This window comes from Camarhynchus parvulus, chromosome 15 (genome assembly GCF_901933205.1).
Source record: "Camarhynchus parvulus chromosome 15, STF_HiC, whole genome shotgun sequence".
Taxonomy (NCBI): domain Eukaryota; kingdom Metazoa; phylum Chordata; class Aves; order Passeriformes; family Thraupidae; genus Camarhynchus; species Camarhynchus parvulus.
Window position 1 is genome coordinate 7,167,632 of NC_044585.1, and position 27,262 is coordinate 7,194,893.

The 27,262-nt window shown below is 43.3% G+C and overlaps 2 protein-coding genes across 2 annotated transcripts; one reads left to right on the forward strand and one right to left on the reverse strand.

The window, feature by feature from the left end:
• Nucleotides 1–9,859, forward strand: PGAM5 (PGAM family member 5, mitochondrial serine/threonine protein phosphatase). Its single transcript, XM_030958605.1, is given in 7 exon segments — nt 1–143; nt 146–284; nt 3,244–3,422; nt 4,639–4,764; nt 5,158–5,246; nt 5,533–5,666; nt 7,462–9,859. Coding segments are annotated over 7 exon segments (933 nt in total). The 5' UTR covers nt 1–28; the 3' UTR covers nt 7,613–9,859.
• On the reverse strand, nt 9,763–26,636 carry ANKLE2 (ankyrin repeat and LEM domain containing 2). Its single transcript, XM_030958604.1, is given in 15 exon segments — nt 9,763–12,805; nt 13,619–13,750; nt 13,888–14,569; nt 15,168–15,361; nt 16,200–16,306; nt 17,681–17,862; nt 18,505–18,571; nt 18,918–19,040; nt 19,344–19,532; nt 20,359–20,552; nt 21,372–21,563; nt 22,515–22,946; nt 26,370–26,430; nt 26,432–26,611; nt 26,613–26,636. Coding segments are annotated over 15 exon segments (2,973 nt in total). The 3' UTR covers nt 9,763–12,591.
• Nucleotides 26,637–27,262: the final 626 nt, after the last annotated feature.

A 27,262-nucleotide genomic window follows, 5' to 3' on the forward strand; every position in this document is an offset into this window, starting at 1 on the left:
CCGGTGAGGGGCACGCGGCCGCCCCGCCATGTCAGTCCGCCGCGCCCTGGCGCTCGCCGCCTGCGGGCTGGCGGGCGGCTCCGTCCTGCTCTCCGCCGTCGTCGTGGGCAAGCAGCCGGCCCGCGGCGGTGGCGATAGCGAGCCGCGCCCGGGGGCTCCGCCGTGCCCTCCGCCGCGCCGCCCGGCTTGCTGCTGCTGCCGCCCGCCGCCTCCTGCCCGCCGGCCGCCGGCTGGATCGAGAGACCCGCCGGCAGCGGCAGCTACTGGGACAGCAACTGGGACAGGTGGGCGCGGCCGGGCTGCGGTGGCGGGGCCGCCTCCTCGGCCGGGGAGGTCGCGGCTGTGGTGAGGGGCCGGGGGGATCCGGGGGGCGGCGGGAGCTGCCCTGAACCCCTCTCCGGAGCCCCGGGGGGAGCGGGCTCGGGGCGGGGCAGGGCCCCTCGGGGTCGGGAGGCCCCGGGTCCCCGCGGCAGCAGCCCCGGGCTCGACGGGACTGGTTTGCCGGTGAAATTCCGTGTGGTGACCCGCTCAGAGCAGAATCCAGCTGAAGTTCGTGAGCACCCGTGGAGCGCTGGAGCTCTGGAGGGATGAGCGGCGCTGGGTTTTGTTCAGACAGCTCGGACACTTACCCTGTGCAGGTCCCTTTATTTGATGCTTTCCGCCAGCGCGACTGCCAAGCCTCAGGCTTGTGATAAATGTAAGCTGAGCAGAAGCTTGCCTTTTTTATGTATTTTCCAGCCATGCCTCGGTGCTGCTGTGTGTCTGCAGCAGGGTTTTCCAGCCCGGCAGCAGCTCCCTGTGGATGCCAGGCGCTCTCACGTGCTGGGCCGGCACGGGGCCTGCTGCTCATGGAGCTGCCTGGGCTTAAATCCTTCTAAAGGCACTGTGGCTTTGAACCAAACTCACTCGTGTTCTTCAGCGTTGAAACACATTCACGCAATGGTTGGCTACATTTTTCTGAATCTTTAATTAGAACGTGCAGATATCTGCATGGAGCTTTGGCTCATTTGGGTTCGGTCTGGTAGAATTATCTCCCAGGGGAGACTCATGTCAGGCTCCAGCTTAATCACAGTAAATCCAAACTTAAGCACTAACAGATTTTTATTGTATAATGCATAATTTTAATTTTTGAGAGGCTACGGGATTAAATGCTCGTGTAAATAGGGCTATGTACCCCCCAGTGATAAAAATACCTTCATTCAATAAGGTTAGAGCTGGTTACACAATTATACTGAGGGAGGTACTAAAGCTGCTTGTTTAACTGCAGCTCCAGGCCTTTCTGGTTCTGCCAAATGGTTGATTTTCTTCAAGGATTCTACAGTACTTTCAGACTCAAGTTATTTTTTTTAGACCAATCCAGGAAGTAGAGACTGTGCTGTCACCACTGCCTGAGCAAACATGGCCAGATAATACTTCCTGGCAGGTCAGGATAGCCAATCACCATTTATCACAGTGTGCAAACAGTGGCAGTGGAATATATTACTTACCCCAGATCAATTTGTTCTCTGCTGCTTGTGGTCTACCAGTTGTGCCTTAGGTTGTGCCTGCTTGAAATCTTAATCTTGGCTTTTGGATGTTACTGGCAGGAGCAGTTAATGTGCAAAGTTGCTAAATGGCTTTTAAATACACAGAATATCTGACCACTGTTCTTTGGGAACAGGGAAGGTTTAGAAAGTCAAGTCTTGAGCAGATAACTAGATACTACAATATTCTTAACAACCAATGGCTTTTCAAGTTTGAAGCAAACAAATGCAAATATCAAACTTGTTATTGGTCTGACAGGGTATCACACGGGGAATGTTGGTCTCTGCCACTTGCACAGGAATTGTGCAGCTCAGTTCTGAGAGAGGACAGATCTGGTTTCATTCATGTGGAATATGTAATGGCAGACATCACATGAGTTATTCCCCTTGCTGCTTTACTAATGTGCTTGAATTGATTTTAAAGATTTTTTTTGTTTTCCTGTTATATCTTGCCAGCAGTATAGTTTCCAGTGAATCAAAAGTATCCTGTGAAGTAGCGATAGAACTTGTTGTTACTGGCCTGTTTTTTCATTTTTAATGCCTTGCTGAGGAATTAACAGCTTGAGGACTGTGTAGAGCCTCATTGTCTAATGGAAATCATGTGTTCAGGAAAGCAAAACGGAGGCAGGAGGGCTTTGCACAGCCAGGCTTGCTGTGAGAAATAGGTGTGGGAAGCAGGAATTTTCTGTGAGCAAATTACTTTTTCCTAAACTGAATAAAAATTATTTTCCATTTAAAAAATCTGTCATCAAATAAACAAGCTTAATACTGGAAGAAGTGAGGTGTGGTATGAATAAAATATGCTGTCAGGTGGAGTGACATAGAAAAGGATTTGCATTAATGGGGTGGGGAATCAGTGCAGAGGGGGCCCAGACCCAGAGCAGGGAAGGTTTGGGCAGGGTTGATGCTGGAGGTGGGAGATCTGCAGCACTAAACTGTGATAGCAGAGAGAGGGGGAGATCCCTGTCCTCAGGAAGAACCAGGTCAGCTGTCTGGCTGATGTGCAGAGCAGGGTGCTCGTGTGCACTGTGACAAGTGGAAGAGAGATTAAAGTGGCATGAGGGGAGAGAGTGCTGAAAAGATGAAAGGATAAATAAAACACTCCAGGCTGAAAAATAAAAATGTTACTGGAGAGACCTGATGTGACCTAGTTTAAAGCAGAAAATAATTCTCAATGTGCACTGAAGAAGGTTGGAGTCTTTCCAGGATGTTGTTGGGGAGGTGATTTTTTTGTCATTTGATGTAAATGGGATTGATGAAGTGCAAATTTCGTAGGTGTTATCACAGGGCCTTTTAGACATGAAGCATTTTCTTTCTTTAATGGTCAGTCAACACCTTTTCCTCTTTTCTTGGGTATCCTTCCTGGTTAGTTTTTCTTGTCAAAAAACATACTGTTACACCCTACAAGTTTTTCTGTTGCTCATTGGTTGTTTTTTTTTTTTCCCAATAATTAATTCAGGTGGCTGGGACTAAGTGGCAAATTTACTTATGTCAAGTTAGGCCTTTTAACCCATGACTTAACTTTTTTTTTAATAAATGTGGGCATTTATTTTTACTTTTCGCACAAAGGTTTGAATCAGTTTCATGATACAGGTGACTAAAGTGTCGGTTTTAGTTCTTCAGCTATGTCTGGAATTAAGGCAAGACTACATATCTGTAAAAATCCCCTGCCTCTTAGTCTCCCCTATCTAAAAATGACTCTTTAAATGTGTTTGTTTAGACGTGAACCACTGGCTCTTATCAACCTCAAAAAGAAAAATGAAGAAACGGGGGAAGAAGAGCTCGCCTCTCGCTTGGATCACTGCAAAGCAAAAGCCACCAGGCACATATTCCTGATCAGGCACTCCCAGTACCACCTGGATGGCCGGGCTGATAAAGACAGGACTCTGACCCCACTGGGTAGGTACCACCAGCAGCATCATGCTCTGCATCTTGAGGAAATTATTTTTTACCTGATGAGGTCAGTAACTCAGCACTGTTCTGGGTCTTGCTGCCAAACCTCAGTCTACTTTCTGTATTCCTTTGTGGCAGAAAGATGTCATGAATAAGTGTGTTTTCTTCAGTTTTGATCCACACATTAAGATGTGATTTAGAGAGTTCTAAACACATTCAGAAACTTGTCAAAGGCAACTCCAAATTATCTTAAGGTTGCTTTAGCAAACTTTCATGCCTGCTGATGTAATTCCTAAGGGCTGTGGCTCTTAAACTTCATTGAGATGGATTTTTCTTGTGTTTCTCTTAACTTCATCTGCTGATTTATTAAAAAGAAAACACCTCTGACTTTCAGCTGGAGTGTTTATAATTAAATACATTCCACTTTTGTCACTGTTTCTGGGAGTACTGCTAATCACTTACATGAATTGAGGATAACCTTTGTCTGTGTTAATCTTAACTCACTGATCCTGTCACTAGGTCTCAGATGCTAATTAGTATTACTTTTAATTATGTACTTGAAAAGCAGTGAACACTTCCTTGATTATATATTTGCCAACACTGTTTTCCGAAGGGAAAGAATTATGACTGTGGATTTTTTTCCCACCCACATCTCAATTACTGGTGTGCAAACAGGAGTGAAATGCTAATTGCAGGCCCCAAGTGCAGTCTTAAACTGGTAACAAAGCACAGTGTTAATCCTGTCTCATCCTGTGCCTTAAGTGACTTAACCTGTCTGTTGTCTTTTCACCTGGCTGCCTGAAGGGTGGCTGAACCTGCCTGAGGCTGCCCAGGTGCTGTGAACTGTGCCAAGCTGGTGTTGCCTTTATGAACAACAGCACACTGTCAGGCCTGAGGGGGATTGTTGCTTCCTGGGGATGAGGCTGGCAGGGATATTGATTTCACTTTCAGTGAAAGTTGCTGAGTAAGTTTTGGGTTTTTTTTTTTCCTAATTGAAACAAAGAATTTTTTTCCTACTGATGCAAGTATGACTTGAAATTGTCCAACCAGTAAGCTTGGCCTTAGTAGTGGCTCTAATGAAAATGTTGTCCAGTTACTTTTTGAAAGGAAAAAGCCCAGCATTGATGTAGACCTTTTATATCTGCTGGACAACTCTCTTGGGAGTTTGTGTGAGGTTCTAATGGGAATGTCACTAATTTCTGTAATGAATGTGCTTTTTAAGGTCGAGAGCAGGCTGAACTGACTGGACGCAGGCTGGCAAGCTTGGGATTAAAATTTGATCAGATTATCCACTCCTCCATGACTAGAGCAACTGAAACAACTGAAATTATAAGCAAACATCTCCCAGGTAAGAGACTTTGCCTAATTTTTCATTGTCTTCTGATTCTTAAAACTGCTTCCAGTAGAATTCTAAGCTTGTCCTTAAGGATGAGATGTTATTTAGCCATTTCCGAGCCCTGTGTGAATGTCTGTATTTATAAAGAAACCTGTAATTCTGCTTGTTTCCAGTTTATCTTTAAAAGTACAAATACACTTTTCCAAAGTGTAACAGACAGGCCGTTCTGTTCAGTTGGAATAAGTTGTCTTGCCGATGGCAAAACAGTTTTGTTGGGGAGATTCATGTTGGAGAGTAAGCCTTCCTCAAAGAAAGACTGTGAAAAATGTATTGATTGGAGAGTTGTGGGGCTGTTTGTAATGGCATGTGAACAACTTGTTTCTGAATGTGTATCTAATATTTCAGGAGTCAAAAAAATCAGTACTGATCTGCTGAGAGAGGGAGCACCTATAGAACCAGACCCTCCAGTCTCCCACTGGAAACCAGAAGCTGTGGTAAGTTTTTCTTTAAAGTTTTTTTTTATTTATGGTTTGGGGTGTTTTTGAGTATACTCTGTATGGACAGTAGCAATAACTTACAGTGTCTGAGCTGATGTTTGTTATCCCAGCCCTTAGATAATTGCATTCTTTCCTCCTGCTCAGTAAGAGTGCAGAGCAGTTAAAATAACCTGCAGTGCTTGAGCATGAGTTCAGCCCCAAGGGTGCACCCAGTGACCAGGAGCTCTTGAGGAGATGAGGGATGCAGGCAGTGTTGCTGTGAGCTGTGTAACTGTGCCCTCAGCAGTATTACGAAGATGGAGCTCGCATCGAGGCTGCGTTTCGCAACTTCATCCACCGAGCTGACGCCAAGCAGGAGGAGGACAGCTACGAGATCTTCGTGTGCCACGCCAACGTCATCCGCTACATCGTCTGCAGGTATGGCTGCCTGCCCTGCTCCTGGGGCTGCTCCAGGGAGGGCTCATCCTACAGGGCTGGCTTGGGCCACCACTGAGGGGGGAGATGAGTTGATTTCACTTCTTTGAAGTGTTGGAGATCAGTGCCTGCATTGTGAGCAACTGCTGCTGCAACTTCATCAAGGTACATTTGATAATTAGAACACTTCCATTCTAATTCTAAAGCAAAAATGGCTAAGTCAGTGAAATGTACCCTTTTCTGTACATCTGGACAGTTACTTTAATTACTATATGCTTCTGCTTCCATAAACCTGAGGGTAGTGCCTGTTGGAAAAGATTACAAATAGATGCATTACTGGATGCGTCTCTTTGAGGTGACATGAATTTGAGCTTACATAATTAAAGATTGATTCTGTTTTGGGAATTCTTTACTGATGGATATTTTTGAGTTATGTTGAAGTTGCATTAGTGTGTTTTTGCAGTACCATCCAGTATTGCATTATTGGGAGAGGGAGAGTGGATCTTTCCAATAACATCAAGGTTGTTCATAAAGGAGAAAACAGTTCTGGATCTTTGCCTGTCTCTGTATCCAGCCAGCTGAGTCTGTTTTATTTCTCTTCCCCATCAACAAAGCATTGTCTGTAAGATAATTTGTCGTGAGCAGGACAGATGTGATTAAACTTTAATCTGATCAATACCTACAACAGTTTCAGTTAGCTTTATTTAGCTGAGCTAGGTAAATGCTAGCCTGTCTGCTCTGTGGGCTGTTTTAGAGCTTTTCAAAATTGCTGTACTTGAAATTATTGATCAGGTAAACAGATTATTGTTTCCTATGCTAATAAATACCATGTTGTTCCTGCCAAGGCTTTACCTGAAATACTTACATACTTTTTCTCTTTGCTGTTGCCTTCCTCTTCATTTTAATGTCTCTTCTGTGCCTTTGATTGCAGTCAATCTGATAGTACAAAAATCTAGCTTGGCTGTAGCTGGTATTTCATTTTTTGGACTCTCCACAAGACTGTCATAAGAGCCAAAACAAAGTTATTCCTCAGTATCAGAGGCAAAAGCTGTTTGAGGCAACATGGTATTTTTTCCAGCTGTTTAATACAATTGATGGAGCTCCTGAGGCTGTTGAGTTAGGAAATTCAGAATGACTGCAGGCCAGCTGTGATGCTGTGTTTCTGTCGAAGTCACAATGTACTTGTCCTTGTCCTTCCTGGGGAATGATGTAGCCCATTGAAAGTAGTTCCAGTGAATTTCTTCCCTAGGTGTGTGCAGGCCACTGGAGGGAATCCTGTGTGGCTGCCTTTGCTGTGGGGGTGTGGCTGAAATGGAGTGTGACAGTCACAGTTTGCCACATCCAGGTCCTCTGCTCAGGCAGCCCCTGGGTGCTGAGCCAGCTCTGTCCCACCTGCTCAGGTGCTGTGGTGCTGCTGCAGCCTCGCTGGGCCATCCCCTGCCCTGGCTGTGAGGGGCTGCTCAGAGCACTCCCGGCAGCCTCACTGTGTGGAGCTGCTGCCTTCTGTCCACTTGAACTAATCCTGTCAGCAGTAATCACACCCATCTGCTGGACTGTGCTTAGCCAAGGGCACTCTTGGCCCCAGTCCAGTTACCAACGCTGTGGTTTTACAGCATTTCCACAAGAAAAGGCTTTTTTCCAAGGCTGACTGGGGGCATTGGTACACAAGCTCCACAATGCCCAGCAATTTTGAGTTTCCTCCTCCTTCTCCCCCCTATCTGGGATAGAAGATAATGCTGTGAGGGCTTGGTTAATCTAACTGTTCAGGAATTACTAATAGATGTGTTTTTGTCCCCAGAGCACTGCAGTTCCCCCCAGAAGGTTGGCTGCGACTGTCTCTCAACAACGGCAGCATCACTCACTTGGTGATCCGTCCCAACGGCAGAGTGGCCCTTCGCACGCTGGGTGACACAGGTTTCATGCCTCCAGACAAAATCACACGCACCTGAGTGAGCCAGATGGATGGAAGGCTGTCCAGGAGCTGCCTCTAGTCTCTTTGCACTAGCACATTCTGCTACAGTACCACTAGATTTTTATTACGTTGGGGTGTGATGCTGTCTTAAAATGTCCTTTAGCCCCATTCCTCCTTCATATTCATCTGCCTTTCAGTCCAGAAAAGAAGAAACCTTTGTAAGCCTGAACATGTCCAGTCCTTAAGTATTCCCCAAAACTCAAAGCTGAGCTGTGGAATACAGGTTGAATGTCTGCTCAGCAGTTGTAAGAGCACTGACTTTTCCCTCACCCCGCTGTGAATTTCTCTAACCAAAGCTTGCTGCTGTGGGTATTTTTCTTGTGCAGGAAAGCGATTGGTGTGAACAGCCTTGTATCACACTGCAGCTAAAAGAAAAGATGAGCCAGCTTGTTCCAGCTCCTCCAGAAGTGACAAACAGGGAATTCTGCTGTCCAAAGGACAAAGGGATAAAGCTTCAGTTTTTGTAAGCTGTTGAGTGTGTATGTTGATGTTGTGTTATTGTTCCCCTCTGCCCCCAAAAAGCCCATGTAAACTGTGCCTGGAGGTTATGAGCATGAAGGAAAGAGGGTAAAAAAACATTTGCCTCAGAGCTGTGGTGCTAGAACTAACTGCTGCTTATATTAAGTGTTCCACCATCCTCAGGATGTCCTTTAAGATGTTTAAAGAATATTTTTCAGGCTTGTAAAGCCTTTAACCAAAACATGGTCTGGAGAAGTCTGTAGGGATGGGACTGTAGCAGTAAGATGGGAGGAAAGGAAAGCAGCAACCTTCTCGAAGTGCTTTCAGTTACTGATATATTTTTGAGTGCTCTTTCCACTGATTTGTATTTGTTGATACCTTACTTTCAGAGTAGAGCAGTACCACCACTGAGTTCAGGGTAGTGATGCTGCAGGTCAGAGGTGCTGCAGCACTGCAGCAAACTGCTGTTGCCAGAATGGTGAGCAGGTGGCCATGGGGTGGCTTGTCTAGGGCGAGTGTATAGGACAGGCATTGGGCAGAATGCTTCAAGGGTCCCCTTCATACAGCTCTGATGCTGCTGGGCCTGTGGGAGGGGAGGGCTCAGAAGCATTCTGAAGCTTGCTGGCTACCCTGAGCTGATGTAGAAACTTGGCTCAGTTTATAGTAGATCAGCAGACATAACTAACTTGTTTGACAGATTCTCTGATCAATAAGGATGTTGATGATGCTGAACTTAATCCTGTCAGAGCTGTACGAAGCATAATCAGGACACACAGCCTATGGAGAAGAGGATTTAAGGGCTTGATACTGAACTGCTGCTACATCAGGATAAGTTCAAGGAACAGAGTAGGGAACAAACTGATTATTGTGTAGTATAAGGTGTGGGGGGCAAGAGGAAACCATCATGACATGTCTCTCCTTGATGGAATGAGAATAATTTATCAGTTTTTGTCTATTAACTTTTTTAAAGTTTTGAATAAAATACTTGGTCTGTCTGTCTTTCCTGTCTCTTCAGCTGAATGGCTGCATGGGCAGCTGTAGCAGGTGTGGCTGGAGCTCTGCAGGGACTGCTGGTGCAGGACCTGGTGTGTCCCACACTGCTCAGGGCAACAGCTCTTTCACCAACCACCTGAAATGTAAACTGGATGTGGGAGCCAGAGCAGTTAATTGTCATCAGCCACAGAGCTGCCCAGGAGGGGACCTGCTGTAGCCTGAGCACAGCCATTTGCAGGACTCTGTCACCACCACAAGGAACCAGCTCCTGTGAGATGAAAATTCTGTGATTTTTAGTGTTGTGTGGGTGCACATGTACCCTCTCACACACATCCCCTTCTACAGCCCCTGTGTCAGTGAATGAGCTCTTGGTGGGCAACCAGAGGACACAACACCTCTTTGCACAGCTACAGAAATTAACAACAGTTTTGGTGACACTCAAGGTGGGGGTGGAAAGTGTGAAATTTAAAATTATGTCTTTTTTACCATAGGCTGAGTTCATGTCTCTTCAACACTGTCAGACTCTTAAGTCTTTGGTGGTGTAGTCCATTGTCACTGTGCACACACACAAAAGCTGCAGGTACTGTACAAGCAAGGCCTGGACAAGCCAGTGAGTTGCCCTGTCATGCCCAGCTCCTCCTCCCCACATCCCATATTCAACACAGCTATTCATTTCAGCTATTTATTTGATTTTAATAGAAAGTGGGATACTTCTGTATTTTTAACATGACACTTTGCTAATTAAAAAACAACCAACAAAAACACAGCTCTTTTGCACCTTTAAAAGTGAACTTTTGGCCAAGAAAACACAATTCAAGCACTATCACTCTGATTTAAATTGTCTCCACAGGCTCAGTGTTGAAGGGCTTTCTTCACAAAATCACAAATGATCAAATCGCTGCATAAATTGCTATTTCTGTCATAGCTGAAGTAACATTGTTAGAAAAATGACCTCGTAAGTGAAGTACAACTGGACTAATGCACATTATATAACACAGTTAAAAAAATACTCTCCTGACTGAACCAAAACAACATTACAAAGTGAAAGGCAAGGGTGTGGGGGGTGTCTGGCTACATGTACATACCAGTAACATACATTTAAATATTAAAAAAATAAAGCAAAGCATAATAAAAGTAAAAAGGACAACGAACTAGAGTGTTAGTATCAGTCTCCTGGCTCAGTAACAAACTCTTAGCAAAAGGGCAAGGCTGCTGTACCACAGCTGTGAAGGACCAGGATGGAGAACAGCAGCTGCACCCACAGCAACTTACCCCAGCAGTTTGGCTCTAACATGGTATTAGGCAATTACATCAGCTGATCAATTTCTCCAGAATGATAAAGATGTAATTTACAATAAATTATTGAAAAAACCCAACCACCCAGTAAAAAAAAAAAAAAAAACCAAAACACCAATCTCAATTCTTTTGGAGTAAAACTCTATGTATGTGGGATCTTAAAATATTTTGAGACCATGGAGCCTACTACATAAAAAATTAAAAAAACAACCCAACAAAAAACCCTTATGAAATAAGTCAGTTAACATACTTATTAGCAGAAGGTTATGATTTTGGTTCTGGGTTTTTTTTAAACATGTTTCCTAAAGTATGACACCCCCCAAGCCCCTGATACTAGTCTGGAATATGACTGAATGAGAGGCATTTATGTAAAGTAGCTCTTCCTAATGTCCAGCTCCATAGAACTAGGTTCAATTTTAACAAAAGAGTAAAATAAGCCTTTTTTTTTTAATAATTTCTAAAAGAGGAGTCTCTCCCCCCATGGAGAGCTATCGCACCAAATAATCCAACTTAGGGACATTAAAAGACATCCTGTTCAGAAAGCCCAGAAGAAAAACTGTATTTTATCTGCCCATAGTAAGTGGATGCCACTTTTTAAAAAAAACTTCCAAAAGAACAAAAAATTTAATTAAAAAAATATATTACAAAAGGCACTACTGAGCTTGCAAATGCATTAAGTGCAGTGTTTAGGTTTGTACCAATCACGAAGCTGTGAGGGTGCACAGTTTGTGTAGAACAGTCACTGCCGTGGGAGAGCCCCGGCTCTGGAATGGCCCCGAGGGGTGGGTGGGACCCTGGGGGAGGCCGGGCCAGCCCCTCCTGCCTCCCACCCGTGTTTGCTCAACTCGGTGCCCTTCTCTTCCAACCCTGCCTGGTGGCTCTGAGCTCTCACTGACTGTGTGGCACCAGCCCATCCTAATCCATCCCTTCTCACCAGCACAGTCCTGCAGAACTTCATTTTCTGATCAGATTTATCTTGTAACAGTAGATAGGTCTTTTTTCTTTTTTTTTTTTTTTTTTTTTTTTTTTTAACCTGTTAACAGAGAGCTGTTTCTGGAAGCCTTTCATGCAACATTACAAGCACTAGGCTTGATATGGAAAACTCTCTGGAGTTTTGAAAAGCTTTCTTATTCTCAGCATCACGCTGTCAAAACAAGTCATTCTTACAGAAGGCTGCAGAATAAAATTATTGACTGCTGTAACAAAAACTCATTACCACATCAACACTAGAGACACAGTAAAAGCTCAGATTTCATAAAAATATTTTGTCCTTAGTCCTCTCTCTTTACAGCTGGGAAATAGCCACCTCCTGGGCCACTGGCTACCATGCTAATATATTACAAACCAGACCATTAAGATAAAGTATCTTGCTGGTAAATTTGCTGAGATTATTGCTGATGTGCTTTTCTGTAAAAACTATTCAAATCTGCTAGTGTTAATAGTGTCTCTGGAGAAAAAATAACCAGCTAATTTTTAAGCTTTTCTTTTCCTTAAATCTTCCCACTACCACTAAAGGAATCCCAATAGTTTCTACAGTGCCCTGTTTCTAAAGCACTCAGTAGATCTCAGTGTCTGTAACAGCCTCAGAACAAGCAGAGCCTCGAGGGTCTCTGTGCAGATCTGTGCACACACACACGGACAGACAGGTGAGGGTGGCTGTGGGTATCAACTGCCCAGCCCAGCTGGCTGGAAACACTCTCTGCTTCTGCACAGGGGTTCACATCCCTGCTCCACACGGCAAAGTTATCCTCGCATTCCCAGGCACATTTTAGGCTTTTCCCCTGCAAGCAGGAGAACATTTCTGCCATCAATCTCCTCTCCCACGTTCTATTTGCTGATGATGCATTTCCTCGACTATCCAAGGTCAAGAAAGGCAGTTGAGGGCCGTGTGTTCATTACAATGAGGATAAGTAGTGATAGCAATTACCACCATTGCTAAGGACAGTTCAGCCCACTGTGGTACTGGCAACAAGGGTTAATTCAGCTACTGGACAACTGCACTCACAAACTTCTTGCTTATCACCAGTAATAATCTACCTCGTCTGTGGCATTAAGACATATACTCCATTGTTTAAACATACAGTTGTCCTCAATTGAGGAAAAATAAATAGCTGAGTACAAACCTCATGTCACCTTAGTAACATTGTAGTTTTTCCTCCACTCTAACAATGAGAACAGAACTGAAGTCCCAGGATGAGGAGTTGCACTCTAGTGGGCAGGAGGCTCTGCAAAGTAGCGCAGGATGCAGGCAGGGCTGTAGCGCCCGGGGCTGCCGGGCTCCGGAGGGAAGGAGGTGCCGTGTTTCCCCGGACTTCCTGGGATGGGACTGTTTCTTCCTGAACTAGGATACACTGAAGCATTTGGAAGACCAGCAGCCATGGATTGGGACTGGAATCTTGCCTTCAACGCTGGACTTGGCCAACTGAAAGAAATCAGAAGTCATTGTACATATTTTAAAGGAAACCGCAATAATGAGAGCAGCAGTTTAACTAGAATGACTTTCCATCTCAGAACCAATGCACCAGCTGAGGAAAATCCTGTATGGTAAGAGACAGGTCTGGAAGAAGAGAAGGAACAGGAAGAGCATGAAATATTCTATTTAGATTGTTGCCCAATATTCTACATGTTCTAGATTCTATATATTCTATATTCTATATAGATTGTGTTGCCCAAATCAGTAATACATTATTTCTTTCAAAATGGCCATGATGACACACACCATCCTTCACATGAACAGTTATTTTGGACTGGGGTAATAAAGAGTAAAAATAAAACCACTTAATAAGACGCATAAAGATAATAAATTCACCTTAATATCCCTCAGCACAATCTAAGTACCACAAGGCAACAAACACAACATTCCTGCACTGCATCAACAACAGGGATGAATTACAAACCAACAGCACAACTATCACTGAGTCCAGTGAAGGATCCAAGTACCAAATCAGTAAAATGAGACACTGGCCAAGTGGAAAACAGTCACATCTGATTTGTCTGTGGAGACATGCTCAAGTTACTTGGGACAGCAGTAGAATGGAAAGAACATGACTGCAGCATCAGGAAACTCTTATCAATAGACAACAGACAAAAAGACTTTGGTGATTAACTTCAGAACACAGTTAATTCTGCTGAATTTATAATAGGGGTTTGGGAGCAACAAGGCCTGCAATTCTGCTATTCAAGCTGACCTGCTAAAAATGTACTTCAGCTCCTGTGACTGAGTTTGCAGCAATACCTTTGCCTGTCAGATGAGGAGTACGATTGCACTGCGTGTTTCCATTTGTAAATCATTGGGAATTTCTGGGGATCAATCTCTGCTCCTTCTATAGCTGCTAAGACATCACCATCCAGCTTCGAGGGCTGCTCCCTAGAATGGAAACAGAACTAGATGAAAACCGAACCATTTATTTGTTCAGGCAATGAAACACCCCAATTCCAAACCACTTAGTTTTATATCAGCAGAGACTGTCTGTGCAAGTAAGAGTTTAAAAAGGCCATTCTTACCCAAGAAGGAATAACTTTAAATTGTAATTTGTGGGTGAAGTCTTCGAAAGAAACTTCTGGGAAGAAAGTTCTTGACGTTGCTGTGGCTCCCTAGTCTGAACCCCAGGTTCTCTGGACACTCTTTCCTTTTCTAATGATATTCTGTGGTCTGTCCTTAACTTGGTCTCTCCATGTTTTCCTGTAACACTTGGCTCAGAAGAACTTGCCAGTGACACTGCACAGCAGGTCTTGTCCAGAATGCCCTCATTCTCAGTTTTTTCAGTGATTTTATGAGATACTCCTGCAACCTCTTGTTCTTGGAATGACAGGCCTTCAAATTCTGACATCAAATTAGAAACAGGTGACATGAGGCATTCTGACCCATCATGCAGCTGCTTTCTGTCACTGATGATCCTTTTACTGGACACAGGACTGCAAAACCCATTTTTGCTGGCAGCAGCCCCCTTCTCATAGTGCCGAGGGTGAGCTGAGGTCTCTATGATGTTTCCTGCACACTCCATGGACAGGATATCACACTCAGCATCTCCAATGGCATCAATGCTGGGCTCCTTGGGCACCAGAGAGGGGCTGATGTTTCGTGCTGCATTTTGTCTGTTTTTAATTTCTTCTAAGCTCATGTCATCATCATCCTCATCCAAAAATGCTCCAACAGAAATGGAATTGCAGGACTTTTTGCTTTTGCCTGTAAACAATTTTAACAAGAGCAACACATAAGACTTTAAACAGAATGTCAAGTACATAAGCTAGGACAAAAATGCACAATCCTAATGCCTTATTCTATTTCCTGAAGACCTCTCTGACTATATGTAACAGCATGAACTAACCTGACTAAAGCTAAAGTGCAAAATACACACATGGCAAGCAGTGGTCTAAGGTATAAAAGATTTCCTGGGTTTTGCTTTTTGTGTCTTTTCAGGTTCACAGTTGTAAAGAATCATTATTTTCTTTTTTAAATGTTATTTATTCCATATCTGTGGATTACAAAATTCTATGTTTTAAGATGAATGCCCAAATGGTCGGAGTGAAAACATACAGAGGTTTTCTTACAGGGATTTCATTTGGGGGCTACACTCAAATAAACTACTTCAAATGAAGGATAAAGTCTGTACTTCTACATTCACAGTTGGCTTTTATTTTGATGCTGTACTCAGACTGTTTGGATAACAGGTGAATAACAGCAACCACAACAGGTGAATACTGCTTCCCCTGGGCACCAAGTTTTTCTGTCTCTCTTCTCCCCAGGTACAACCCATTGTTTGCAGCATTTGCCCTTTTCTTACCAGAGGGATGTGGAGTTTTATATCTATTGCAGGTTTCATTTTCCCCTGTTTCTGGCTGAGCCTTTTCGCTCATTTCACGATGACTCAGGTACTCTTCTAATTTTTGCAGCCCCTCCTGGGAAGACAGATCAACAAAACAGCCCAGAAATTCCCAGTATTCAACCCACGGGAACCCCAGTTCATGAGCTAACTCCCTGCAATAAATAAAATAAAATGAATCATTTGTGAAGACATAAGTATCAGTTTGACAACAACTTTTCTGACAACATTTTAACAGCTACAAACAGGAGCACAAACAAGCAACCAGGCAACACAATCCCACCACAACAACAGTCTGCAAAAGCACACACACATCCTTAGCAAAGTATCACCTCATTTGTTCTAGAGTATTTTTTACATTTCATCTACTATTTTTACAGTTGGCAGCATAAACATTGCTATCTTTAAGTTGACTGTATCTAGACATCAGATAGAGAAGAATCCCCACTGATACTGCATGCACCAGCTTTTTCTATTTGGGAATGGGAGAGGGAGGATGATGCGAGGGATTATTTTGAAGAATGAAATGCAGTCAGCTTTTAACAAAGTATTTTTTCCATATGTTGCTGATAGAAGGTATTTTAGCTGCAAGGACACACAACACACACAGAGCTTTTATAAAACAGCCAATTTGTAGTAGAAGCTTTTCATTCTGCTCCCTTTTAACAATCCCTCACTTTCACAGAACAGGCTATGCATCATTTTAGATCTGACAAATGAGGCAAGTAAATGTCTGTGAAAAGCATTCCATACATACCATCAATAACAGCTAAAATATTTTTAATGCCAAAGCTAAGAAAGCCAGGTCTCACATTTTAACTATCTTATTTACACAAAAATATAGTAAAAATCCAACTGCAAAACATTTCATTATTTCTGCAGTAGCTTTTGCCCCAAGATATTGTGCAGTGAGTAATAACTGTAGTCTCAGCACAGTCTTTTGCTTTTACATGATCTATTATTAAGTTTTTATATTGACAGTCTTTCAGATACCTTCCAACTCTTTCAACACCTCTCTCCAGATCAGATTTCCTGACATTGTGAAAGAAGCCAGCTCTCTCTCGAGGTGGAGTCTTCCACAGCCTGCGAAATTCTTCAGCCTTTAAAAAACAGAAACAAATTCAAAAACAACCCCCACAGTATGAACTAACTCAGTGCTGGCTACACATCTACCCACAGGCCTGGAAGATGTTTAGCTGTTTGCTGTCCACAAATTCTGCTCAACTCCAGCTATGAAGGATCTCACACTGGATCTAAAGTTACTCCTTTCACTAATGATGGTTACTCTGATCTCTTAACTGCTCATGAAAGAGAAGGACCATAATGTACAATCATCTGAAAATCAACTGCACAGACACCACATCTGCCTGATTTTAACGTGTGTGCAGCAGGAAACAGACGTGTCTTGTGATTTTGCCATGTCATTCTATTTAATTAAAAAAGATTCCTGGTCATTTTTTTCTAGTATGCAAAAGGGATATTTTTAATGTACAGACTTGCTACAATTATTAGAATAAATTCTTGCAGTCTATTTTGAAGTTGGAATGCCTCAGGGGAAATTTTTTGCAAAATCCTGCACTTCACTTTACACGACAAGGATCACAATGATGACTAAGAATTACATTCAGACATTAAAAATACATGTCAGCAATCAAAATTATGAACTGCTTATACCCTAGAGATTATTTTTTGGAGTATAAATGATATTTAAATTTCTGCCAGTTGAACAGAAAATTGATCAAGAACTTTTAGAAGAAAAAGCATTAAGCATTTTGGTAGAACTCAGTCTTAAAGAATGCAACCATCAGTCCTCCACTGTATGTATTCACTGTTTCTAAAGCAGTCATATTTGCAGCATGTTCACATTAAATAAATGAGTCAAACAAACACCTGTAAGTCTGGAATATATTTAACAGATATCTAAGTATTCCTTCTGAAAACTGAAGATTTTGCTTTTCCACTATACAGTCAATACATTTCCAAAACCATCCCAACACCTACTACTTGGTTGTCAGTTTTTCCATCTAGCAAAATATATTTACGTTAATTCAACAAGCAGAGGTTAACATCCAGTGGCAACTTCTAGAAATGAGATAAAGATACAGTTAAGGTTTTTAAAACTGATTCAAAAGCTGCTTTGAAAGTCTTTGCTTCAGGTTAGAAAGCTACAGCAACTGTAAGAAATGAAAGGTATGCTAAAGGTGCCCCTTGAATAGATTCCAAGAGGAAAAAGAAAACAGTTTTTGACTGAACTTCTACTCTTTTTATTTACACCACATTTCTGTTTTCAGAAAAAAAAAAAAAAAATTACAAGTTTCTGTGCTTCTCCACGGAAGAAAATCCATCTCCTCAGCAAAGAGAGAGCCACAATCTGTTCCGGGAGCAAGCTACACCACACAAGGAACCCTGTGGGGATCTTTATTCACTAAAAGGAGAAGCATGGGCATTGGAGTCACAGGGAATTCTCTCCTTACCTTTGAAGGGCTCATGGGGCCTGCAAAAGCCCTGATGGACAGCACTGGGTCTTTGGGGCTGCCAGGGTATTTAGGCCAAGTTCTCTGGGGGCCATCATCCGTCTGGTCAGGCGACCACGGTGCCCCAATGACTGGAGCTGAGGAATTGTCTTCTGCCCTCAGGAGTGGAACATAATAGTGACCTAAAATAAATCATACAGAGCTTTCTCATTCAGCTTATATTACATCAGCCTGCTGCTTCCTCCTGGACTACCAATGCACCTGTACACGGAACCATCTTAGTAAAACTACTTGTAATTCAGACTCACTGCTCCAGTGATTACAGATCACATTTTAGTGTAGGTTCCCTTCTCTTTCAAACACAAAAACATCTGCAATAATCCCAAAAGCCCTTCCCTCGGGGTCTTTAACATTTTTCACAACCTCCTTTTGCAAATACCTAAACACACGACAAAACAGAGAAAGTTCTGTGTCAAGGAAATTATAAAATGACAAGACTCCCCAGCATGACAGATACACCTCTTGCCCTGCAAAAGGTTTTTGTTTCTTTTAGATTGAACACTCTGCTCCAAGCTTACTCAATCAGGGCCATGCCTGTGTTACAGAGCCATGAGGGCAACCTTGTGATCCATACATTAAGAGTGCTGACTGTCATTTAAAAGACAAAAAGTTCTCCATCCCTGCTCAGTGTTAGAATTTCCCTTTGGTTCTCAGAGCACTGTACAGCAGCATCATTTATGAACTCAAATGCTACAGAAAGCAAACAGGAGACAGCCAAGAGCCAAAATACACGCCTGATACAGTACCAAACTCTGCATACAGACCTTTCAAGTACTCTCTTATCTTTTCTTTCAATTCGGCAGATTTGTTCTTGCTTCTTTCACAAACTACCTGTTAATATAATTGTATTTGTTAGGGCAGCGTAATAATCTCATTTTCAAATCAACTGCAAAGTGTTCTTTCAGAAAAATCACATTATTGGCCCCTACCCATCTCACCCAGTACTTTTAATTCATAATAGAGCAACTAAAATACATCCAACTTCATAAATTCTGAAACTTTTCCAACTACACAATCGGTATAAAATATTTTTAATGTTATACAGAATTTACTCTTTAATTATGACACTAGCACCTTACTACAAGTCTTCCATCTATGGTAGTCAGTAATGTCTGAATATGAAAAATGCTGATGAGGATAATGTTTCTGGGATTGCTGTGGACATGGAGAGACTTACTTCTGCTGGAGTTTGATCATATTTGTTTTTTGGATTTTTTACAATGGCTGGGTGTGAGGTAAGCACGTTAACCACATCCACATTCCCAAACTTGCAAGCAAAATGCAACGGAGTATCAAACCACTGCAGTGGGAAAAAGGAAAAAATTCACATCCACTTAGAAAGATTATAAAGTCAATACCACACATTTAATTTTGAGACTGAGGAAAGTAAATACATGTCATGACTAATTATCTCAGCTCTTAACAAATCTGTTCCCACTATGGCGCGGAATAATGATTACCAAAACCCACAGAATTCATGGACAGCTCCCCTTCTGTTCTGTTCTCTTTCAGTCTCCCTTAACTCCTTCCAATAATAATAATAATAATAATAATAATAATAATAATAATAATAATAATAACCAGGTAACCCCCCAAATCTTACCATTTTATCTGGAGTGTTCAGGTAAAGGTCAACAATATATTGGATGCGTTTCCTCAACATGACATCGTTATCATCTGGGTACATCAGCCGCATAAATTCTGGATTTTCCAGAGTGTCCAGCAGTAACTGGCAGATAGCAGGCTGATTCTCCTTGGCAGCAACATGCATGACATTGTACCTACACCCTTCCTGGAAAAAAAAGACCAGTATTAGAATGAACCTCAACCTAAACAGCTTTCTTACACCCAGAGATGTAACTGATTTAACTGTGAAAATACATGGGTTCCTACACAGAGTTTTACATGGATATTTTTGTAAAGACTTATCTTTACACCCGTATTATTGTTATAATTAATGAAATTATTCTTACACTCAGTGCCTTTATTTAAGGAAAGAATGTGGCAAAAAATACATTAAGATATTACACAATAAAGGGAGGTAGGATGCCCAGTTTAGATAAAGAGTAGGAAAATGGGTATAGATATAAAAAATTCAGCTGCTTTGCTATATTACATAAAAAATTTCAACAACTTCACAAAGCTGGTCTGATGCAAGTTGAAGATAGTCAGTGTTTGCTAAATGGCACCTTATACATGGTTTTGGAATTTAATAGAGGCACTTAGGTAAGCAATGCTGTAGGAACACCTAATTACAGCCTAGGCCCTACCCTGGTCCTTAAATTTAGTCTGTTTTAAAAAGGTTGTAATTACTTGGAGGAGACCAAAGAATAAGAAGACAAGCCTATTCCTTGCACTACTGATGACAACTATTCCTCCTCTGAAGAACTGCACACTCAGTTCCTTTAGCTCTGCTGCAGCAAAGGCAGCTCTCAGGGGGACTTACAGAGAAGTGCCCCAGCTGCTGTCAATGAACAGAGAAACCCTGCACTGGGTGGAGCAAGGTGTCTTGAAGGAGAAGCAGAAAACATCACTCCTTCCACTTCTGCTTTCAGGCCCCAAAAGCTACATCACTAAACCAGAACCCGGATTTTCGTGTTTTGTTGCTGGTTTTTCACCTGTACAATAGTTGGGTTGTCTCCTGACCCAATCAGGTAACGAGGGTTACTCCAAATAAGGTCTGAGAATGTTGCTGTGTCTCCTTTCTCCACAGCTTTCCGAAGCTTAGCTGTGAGATCTTGAGTCCGTGGACTTTTGTAGCTGTTGGCTCTCTCCTTATTTGCAGTGTCACCCTCAGGGGAGCACAAGCCATCTATCAAAAAACAAATCACTCCTTTCTAGATACATTCTTTCCATGATCACCATCTGCACACCCAGGCCCTGAAAATTATGCTTTTAATCTAAACCATGTATTAATTTGGCATCTTTAATATACAGGAGTAAGGAAACTGAACTCAATAACAAGACATTTAAATACACTAGTAATTAGTAATAGGGAGGGAGAGGAAAATGATCAATCAACTTGTAAAAGTGTTTCAGACTTTAATAGGGACTGGTAAACTTTGTAATTACCAGTCTGCTCCCATCCCAAGCAAAATTCAGCAAGAAACAACCATTTTCTCATTATTAAAATTGCTTCTGCAATTTTTAGGAGTTCTGTAACTCCTAAATCACTTTAATCTAGCAACAGGGAACACTGTGAAATATGATCAGTGCTTACCATTTTGTTTCTGAACTTACAAATTTACTTAAGAATTGAGTACAGTTTAAATATACTGTGCAATTTTATCAGCATCTTGCTAAACCTGAAAATCCTGAAGTCCATGAGTAAAAGTGAATCCTAACAAATATGACCATGGAATACTAAGCAAGGTATCCATGCAGACCATTACCTACATTTCAGCTTTAGAAGAGTAGCAATGGTACTTTACATTGAAAATATTTTCGACATGTTCAACATTTCTACACTTAAAATAAAAGTTGTTTTAAACTTCAGTTTCTTCAGTGCTTCACCTTTGAATTTTTTTCTGTTATTAGTGCATTGGTAAGGCAGCTGCTGCTTCTCTCACAAAAAGAAAAAATCAATGCTGTCTATTGCATCTACTGTAGAGAGATGAAGTTCCCCACTTACCTCTGTTAAATGATCCCATTTTCACTGGAGACAAACATAAAGAGGACTTGCCTGGAGATGGGAAATAATCACAGATTCCTTTAGCAAATTTCTCAGCATCCTCTCTGTTTGTAAAAGCTTTAAAACGGGAACCCTTTATCATCTTAACAGCCTGGAGAGCTTCCTTCCTATCTTCATAAACATGTATTCTCTCTGCAACAAGAATCATCAAAGTTGCATTGTTTCAATAATCTCAGATTTCAATTCCTAGACAGATTACAGAATTCTAAGACTATCATTCCAGCTTTGGTCTCAGACTGTTTCTCTTCCAAACATAACATAAAGGCCAAAAGTCCTTTTAAATCTTGTCTCTTGGAAACTGAGTAGGAGCCTCCCACACTCTCCAGGTAATGTCAGGCGATCCCTGTACAGGGCTGAGCCATTCCCATCAATCAACACCCTTTCAGTGGATGGGCCACCTTCAACAAAGCATTTCAATTCCAGATGGAAAAGCAAACTTGGAGCTTATTCACCCTGAATTACTTTTGATGCTGCCTTGCTCAGAAAGACCAGCTTTGTAACTGATTCACAACTTTAAGATCTCTACAGAGTATCTTAGATAATAAACAAATCCTTCTTCTTCTCCTTTAAATGATATTGTTCAGATAAAGATATCTTAATGTGCCTTTTCTTAGTAAGAATTCTTACTACTGTCTCAGAGGAAATAATCCTGTGCACAACTCTACTCCTGTCAGGAACAGAAACGAAGATGTGAAAACTTTTAGAAGGGATCATTTAAGCTTTAACTGATGACAATATAAATAGTTTTTTGATTGTTTATTTACAGGGTTACTTTTTATTCTTGAGAGGGATTTAAGGCACAGGATGGGTCCCAGAGTAGCAATAAGAAATAATCTTCTTCATCTGAGCTACACAGATTAGAGGATCCTCATATGTAGGAACTGTAATGGTAAACACCTGGGATGTCTTGAACTGTTGTTCCTTTGCCTCAGAATAAATACTATTTATAGGAACAAAAAAATACTTCAAACAATGCTTACAATACTAATGCAGTGGTGTTCAGAACAACTGTTACATAAAAGAACTCTACTCAGCCATGACCAAAATGCTTTATCACTGGAAATAAGGGAAGTGAGTATTTACCATTCCTGGCCAATATGTCGTCATAAACTGGGCAAACACCATAGAACAGCGGAGGATCTCTGGATGGTGTCTGAGCAGTGATTTGTGATTCAGCACCACAGGCTGGAGCTGAACAGTTCATGAGTGTCACAGCATCTTCTTCTGGAGGGTTCAGACCCACACAGTACCCAAAGTCTACCTCCTCAGAAGCACTTCCATGGCCGTTGTGATTCACTGGGACATTTCCAGCAGCCTCCTCTGGCATAGCAGACCCTTCCTCCTCCAGTGCTCCTTGCTGCTCCAACAGTGCCTGAGCCAATTTTTTTTCAAAAATAAACCTTGTAGTTGCAGTAATGGGCCCACATTTCAGTCCTGCTCTCACAATCTCTTCTCTAAGCTCATCGTGGCTGAGCTTCTTTAATCGGGATAATATTGTATCCATTGTTATTCCACCTACAGGAAGGGCAAAAAGGGAGAAAAACTGTAAAAACCAAAACTTCTTCTGCTACTTAAATGGTGTACTAAAGCAAAGGAAAAAAATGCCTCTTAGCAATTTCTTGGGATTCTGAAGAGATCCTTGCAGTGCAGAAAAATCAAAATTTTCAATTCAATGTTTTTAAGCTACCAGACACATCGCAAGTTTACTTCCTCCTCTCTCGACCACTTAAAAGAGTTTTTACAGCTTGCATTTTGTTCTTGGTAGTCCTTTTTCAATTTCTTCTAGAGTGAAAACTCATTCTAGAGCATTTACTCATTAAAAGAAATATTTGATTCCTGACAAGAAGGCACAATTTATTTGTGCAATGCAATACAAGGACAGGAGCACCAGTCAGCCCCAAGACAAGGGGCTGCACCTCCAGCTAAAGGCACAGAACTACTTCTAGTATTTCCTCAGGACTTTCTGGCTGACAGAAGTCATGGGGACAAGCACAATGCAGCAACCAGGGCAGGCTTTCTCTGGCTGTGATGCAAGGCTGGAAATATGTACACAGCATGTTGTTTCCCAGGCCTGTTTTGAGAGCAAACAGCCAGAAGAAAAAAACAACTGATCTTTTCAGATCTCCCTCTCCAACAGAAAACAGAAGCTGGGAGAATTTCTCCATTTCCAAAGGAACATCCTTCTCTCTGCTATGATCCAATTCCCCAGGTTCATGTCCCTCCATGTAATCCACACTGACAGCTTCCACACTGCTCAGCAAGAAGACACTAAAACCAAGCTGATGCCAACACAAATTCCTTGCTCTGAAAAACACAGCTGAAAAATACAGGATTTGGGCAGCTCCAAAATGTAAGAAGCTTTCCCATTATTTCATCAGAACTGCAGCCATGTACCTGCAGGCAGGCTGTGATTCCCCTGGCACAACTGCTCAGGAAGGGAAGCTCCAGACAGGAATGATTCAGCTGTGCTATTCCCTCAGCCTGCTTCACTCCTGCCTTGCACGGCCCCCTCCTCCACTGCTGAGCCATTTCATGAGCCTTGTTCTGCTTTGGACAGGGTGTATGGCTGTTTTAGTACTTTATTTTCAATTTCAGGTTTCATACTCAGTTAGTGAAACTTAAGACTACTTTTTGTATATTTAAAAAACCTAAATGCACACAGTAAGTTTTTGTAGCTTTCAGCAGCCATCCATACAGCACCACATTAAGTTTCACTGCAATGTGAGTTAGAACAAACACATTCCTAGTATTAGGAAACACTATGAAAATGTACTTAATGCCAAACTTCAACAGTCCTTCAATTATTACAAGTCAACAGTCATGCGAGTTTGAGGGTTGTTTCCTTGGAGGGACATTTCCTTTGGGAGCTGTCTCTTTTTTTTTATGAACATCTTATTTTGAATGCCTGTGGTTTAAGAACAACATAACCTCAGCCCCTGAATATTTCACAAGTATTAACTGGAATCTCACTGAAACAATGGGAAATGAGAGTATTTCCAATTAAAAACCCCACCAAAGAGCAGCAGAGCCACAGCTGATGCTGCTGAGCCACCTCCCCAAGGTATTGCAGCTCCCCTGTGATTCCTGAGCCTCCAAGCAACCTCACTGTTTCGATTATCTGACTTGCCCACAACAGATTATCTGACCACAACAACAGATATGAAAGATCCTCTTACTTGTTTTCAATTCTTAATCCTCTGTTTTTTTTAATAAAATTTGATACCAGTATGTTTCAATTAAGGGATGTGCCCCTAAGGTCAATTAAAATATCCAAACTTGCTATTCTAAGGATTTTCCTTTTGAGACTGCATAACTGTAAAATCACAAGAAAGATGAAAACTCAGGGGGGTGAGAAAGTTCACTGCAAAAACAGCTCAGTGAAAACACTCTGAGCAGTCAACATAACACCTTAAAGAATTAGCTGAGGAATGCTCCTATTTTTAGGGTTCAGAACTAGCACAATCATTCTGCAGAAGAGCAGACCTGTACATATATATAATTCATGTATGGAGAGTAGACAGGAACACGCAAAAATCCTTCCTGCCTTGTGGTTAAGCAAAAAAATGCTGTGAGGGAGTGATTTCTCATGTTTTGACAGAACCTGGTACCTAAATCTTAGTGCTCAAAATTTTGTCTGTTAAAAAAAAAAGTTATTTATTTTGTGTGTCTATTACAACTCTGCCACAACTGAATCAAAATGAGATGGCAAAGCAGACCAGCAGTGAAGAATGAGGTTTAAGATCTGCTGGTAGTATGAAGAGTTTTCTACAGGGCGTTTGGTGTGGAAATAGGGAAAACATTGTTGGAGTGACAACACAGAACTCTCACAAAATCCATTTGTGTTCTGACAATGAGATTTCAGCTAATTTAGATAAGCAATATTGGTTTTTAATTTCATTACCTATTTTGATCTGTCCAAAACAAAATGTGTGACTGCAAAGAGCAACTGCTCATATTGAGACAATCCTTCGACCGTTTGTTACGTGCAGGTGCAAAATGAGATTATTTGAACCGTAAAATGTATTATATAACTGCAAATGATCCAGAGCACAGCCAGCACTGAGGTTGCTACTCTTCTAGTTGAGCACGTAAGGCCTTGTGAGTTACCTTTGCAAATATGAGGAACTGCTTTAACAACATGTTCTAGGGTTCTTCCAAATCAATCAAATCCTGGAAGAATAGGCAAGAATTGTATTTTTCTTTATCTCACTGGGTCAGTATGAAGCAGCAGAATCTACTTCCAAAAAGAAATTAAGACTAGACCCAAGACAGAATGAACGACTGACTACTAAGGATGGCAGTATTATTTTACTCTACTCTTATTAAATCTTTCAGTAAATGAATAATATAAAAAAATATTCTTTTAGGTTGGGGTTGTTTTTGTTGGGTTTTTCTTTGTTTTTCCGAGGCAGGAATGGACAGTCACATCCTGTCTTTGGCTGTATTCGGCTGATAGGATTTGCATATGTTAGAGCAACCGCGGCTCCGCGATGGGGTGATTTGTCTGTACCGCCTGTGGGCAAATGAGCCACCAGTTATGAACTACGTGGCTGAAAGGAAGCTGCTGAACAAACTTGAAATAAACCACGGGAAAAGAAAAAAGGGAGGGGGAAAAGGGACAGCTTTTCAGGGAGGAGAAACGCACACCTATGTCTAGACCCGGGCCGGGGAGGGTGCGGGAGGGGATGCGGGAGCAGCGGGAGCAGCAGCAGCAGGGCCGCGGGAGCGGGGCCGGGGCGGAGCCGCCTCTGCCGGAGCCGGCGAGGCCCGGCCGTGACAAAGCGGGAAGGGGAACGGGACGGCGGGGAGGGCCCGGCGGGGCCCGCGGCCGCTGCGGAGCCGGGCAGGGCCGCGCGGCCTCCCCGGGCGGTGCCCGGTGCCCGCTCCCGGCCCCGCCGCGGGGCAGCACCATCCCTCGGCCTCCCCCGAGTCTCTCACCTGGGCGGCTCCCGCTGCAGCGCTGGCTCCCCGCGGCGAGCGGCGCCGGGGCCGAGTGGGGGAGCGGGGGACGCGATGGGGGTCGGGGAGGAGATGGCGGCCGCTGCCGCCCGGCGGCCGCCCGGCCTCCTGTCCCGCAGCCGCAGCAGCCAGCCCACGGCGCCGATGACGGCGCAGGCGGCCAGGAGCTCCCAGCACGGCCATCGGCCCCAGCCGGCTCCCCACAGCGAATCCCAGCCCCCCGGCGGCCCCGACCCACCGCTCCATGCCCGGCCCGCGGCCCGCCCGCCGCTGTGCCCGCACGCCCTCAGGGACGGTACCTCCGCGGCCTCGCGGCTTCCACCTCCTCCGCCCCGCGCCCGCCCCCCAACAGACGCGGCGGCGGCTCCGCCCGGCGCTGACGGGGCTCCGCCGCCTGCCTGGGCCGCGCCGTGACCGCGGCTCCGCTCGGCCGCGGCTCCCGGGCTGCGGGGAAGGGCCGGGCAGGCCGAGGGAGCGGAACACGCGGCGGAGCTCCGCGCAGCAGCCGCAGCCACCGGGCGGGCGCTGCCCAAGGCCGGGGCAGGGTTTGAGCTGCACCGGCCCTGGGGACCGGGAACACACGGGCACTTCAGAGGCCGCTGTAGAAAGGTTCCGTCCGGGTATTAACGTTAAAATGCTGCAGCAGTCTCGTATGAGCCATGAGAGGTGGAAAACCAGGGAGCAGGAGGCCTCTCGTGCATGAGAACAATTCCCTGCACAGATGTGAACCAGCCCTCCCAGCAAGTGCAACATTCCTGCCTTAGGGTACAGGCACCTGCACTATGTGCAGAGCAGGCACTTGGTGGTTTAAGTTGCTGTCCTTAAAGAAGAAAATAGTACTGCTTTAACTCACACTGTTTAGTATTGCAAGG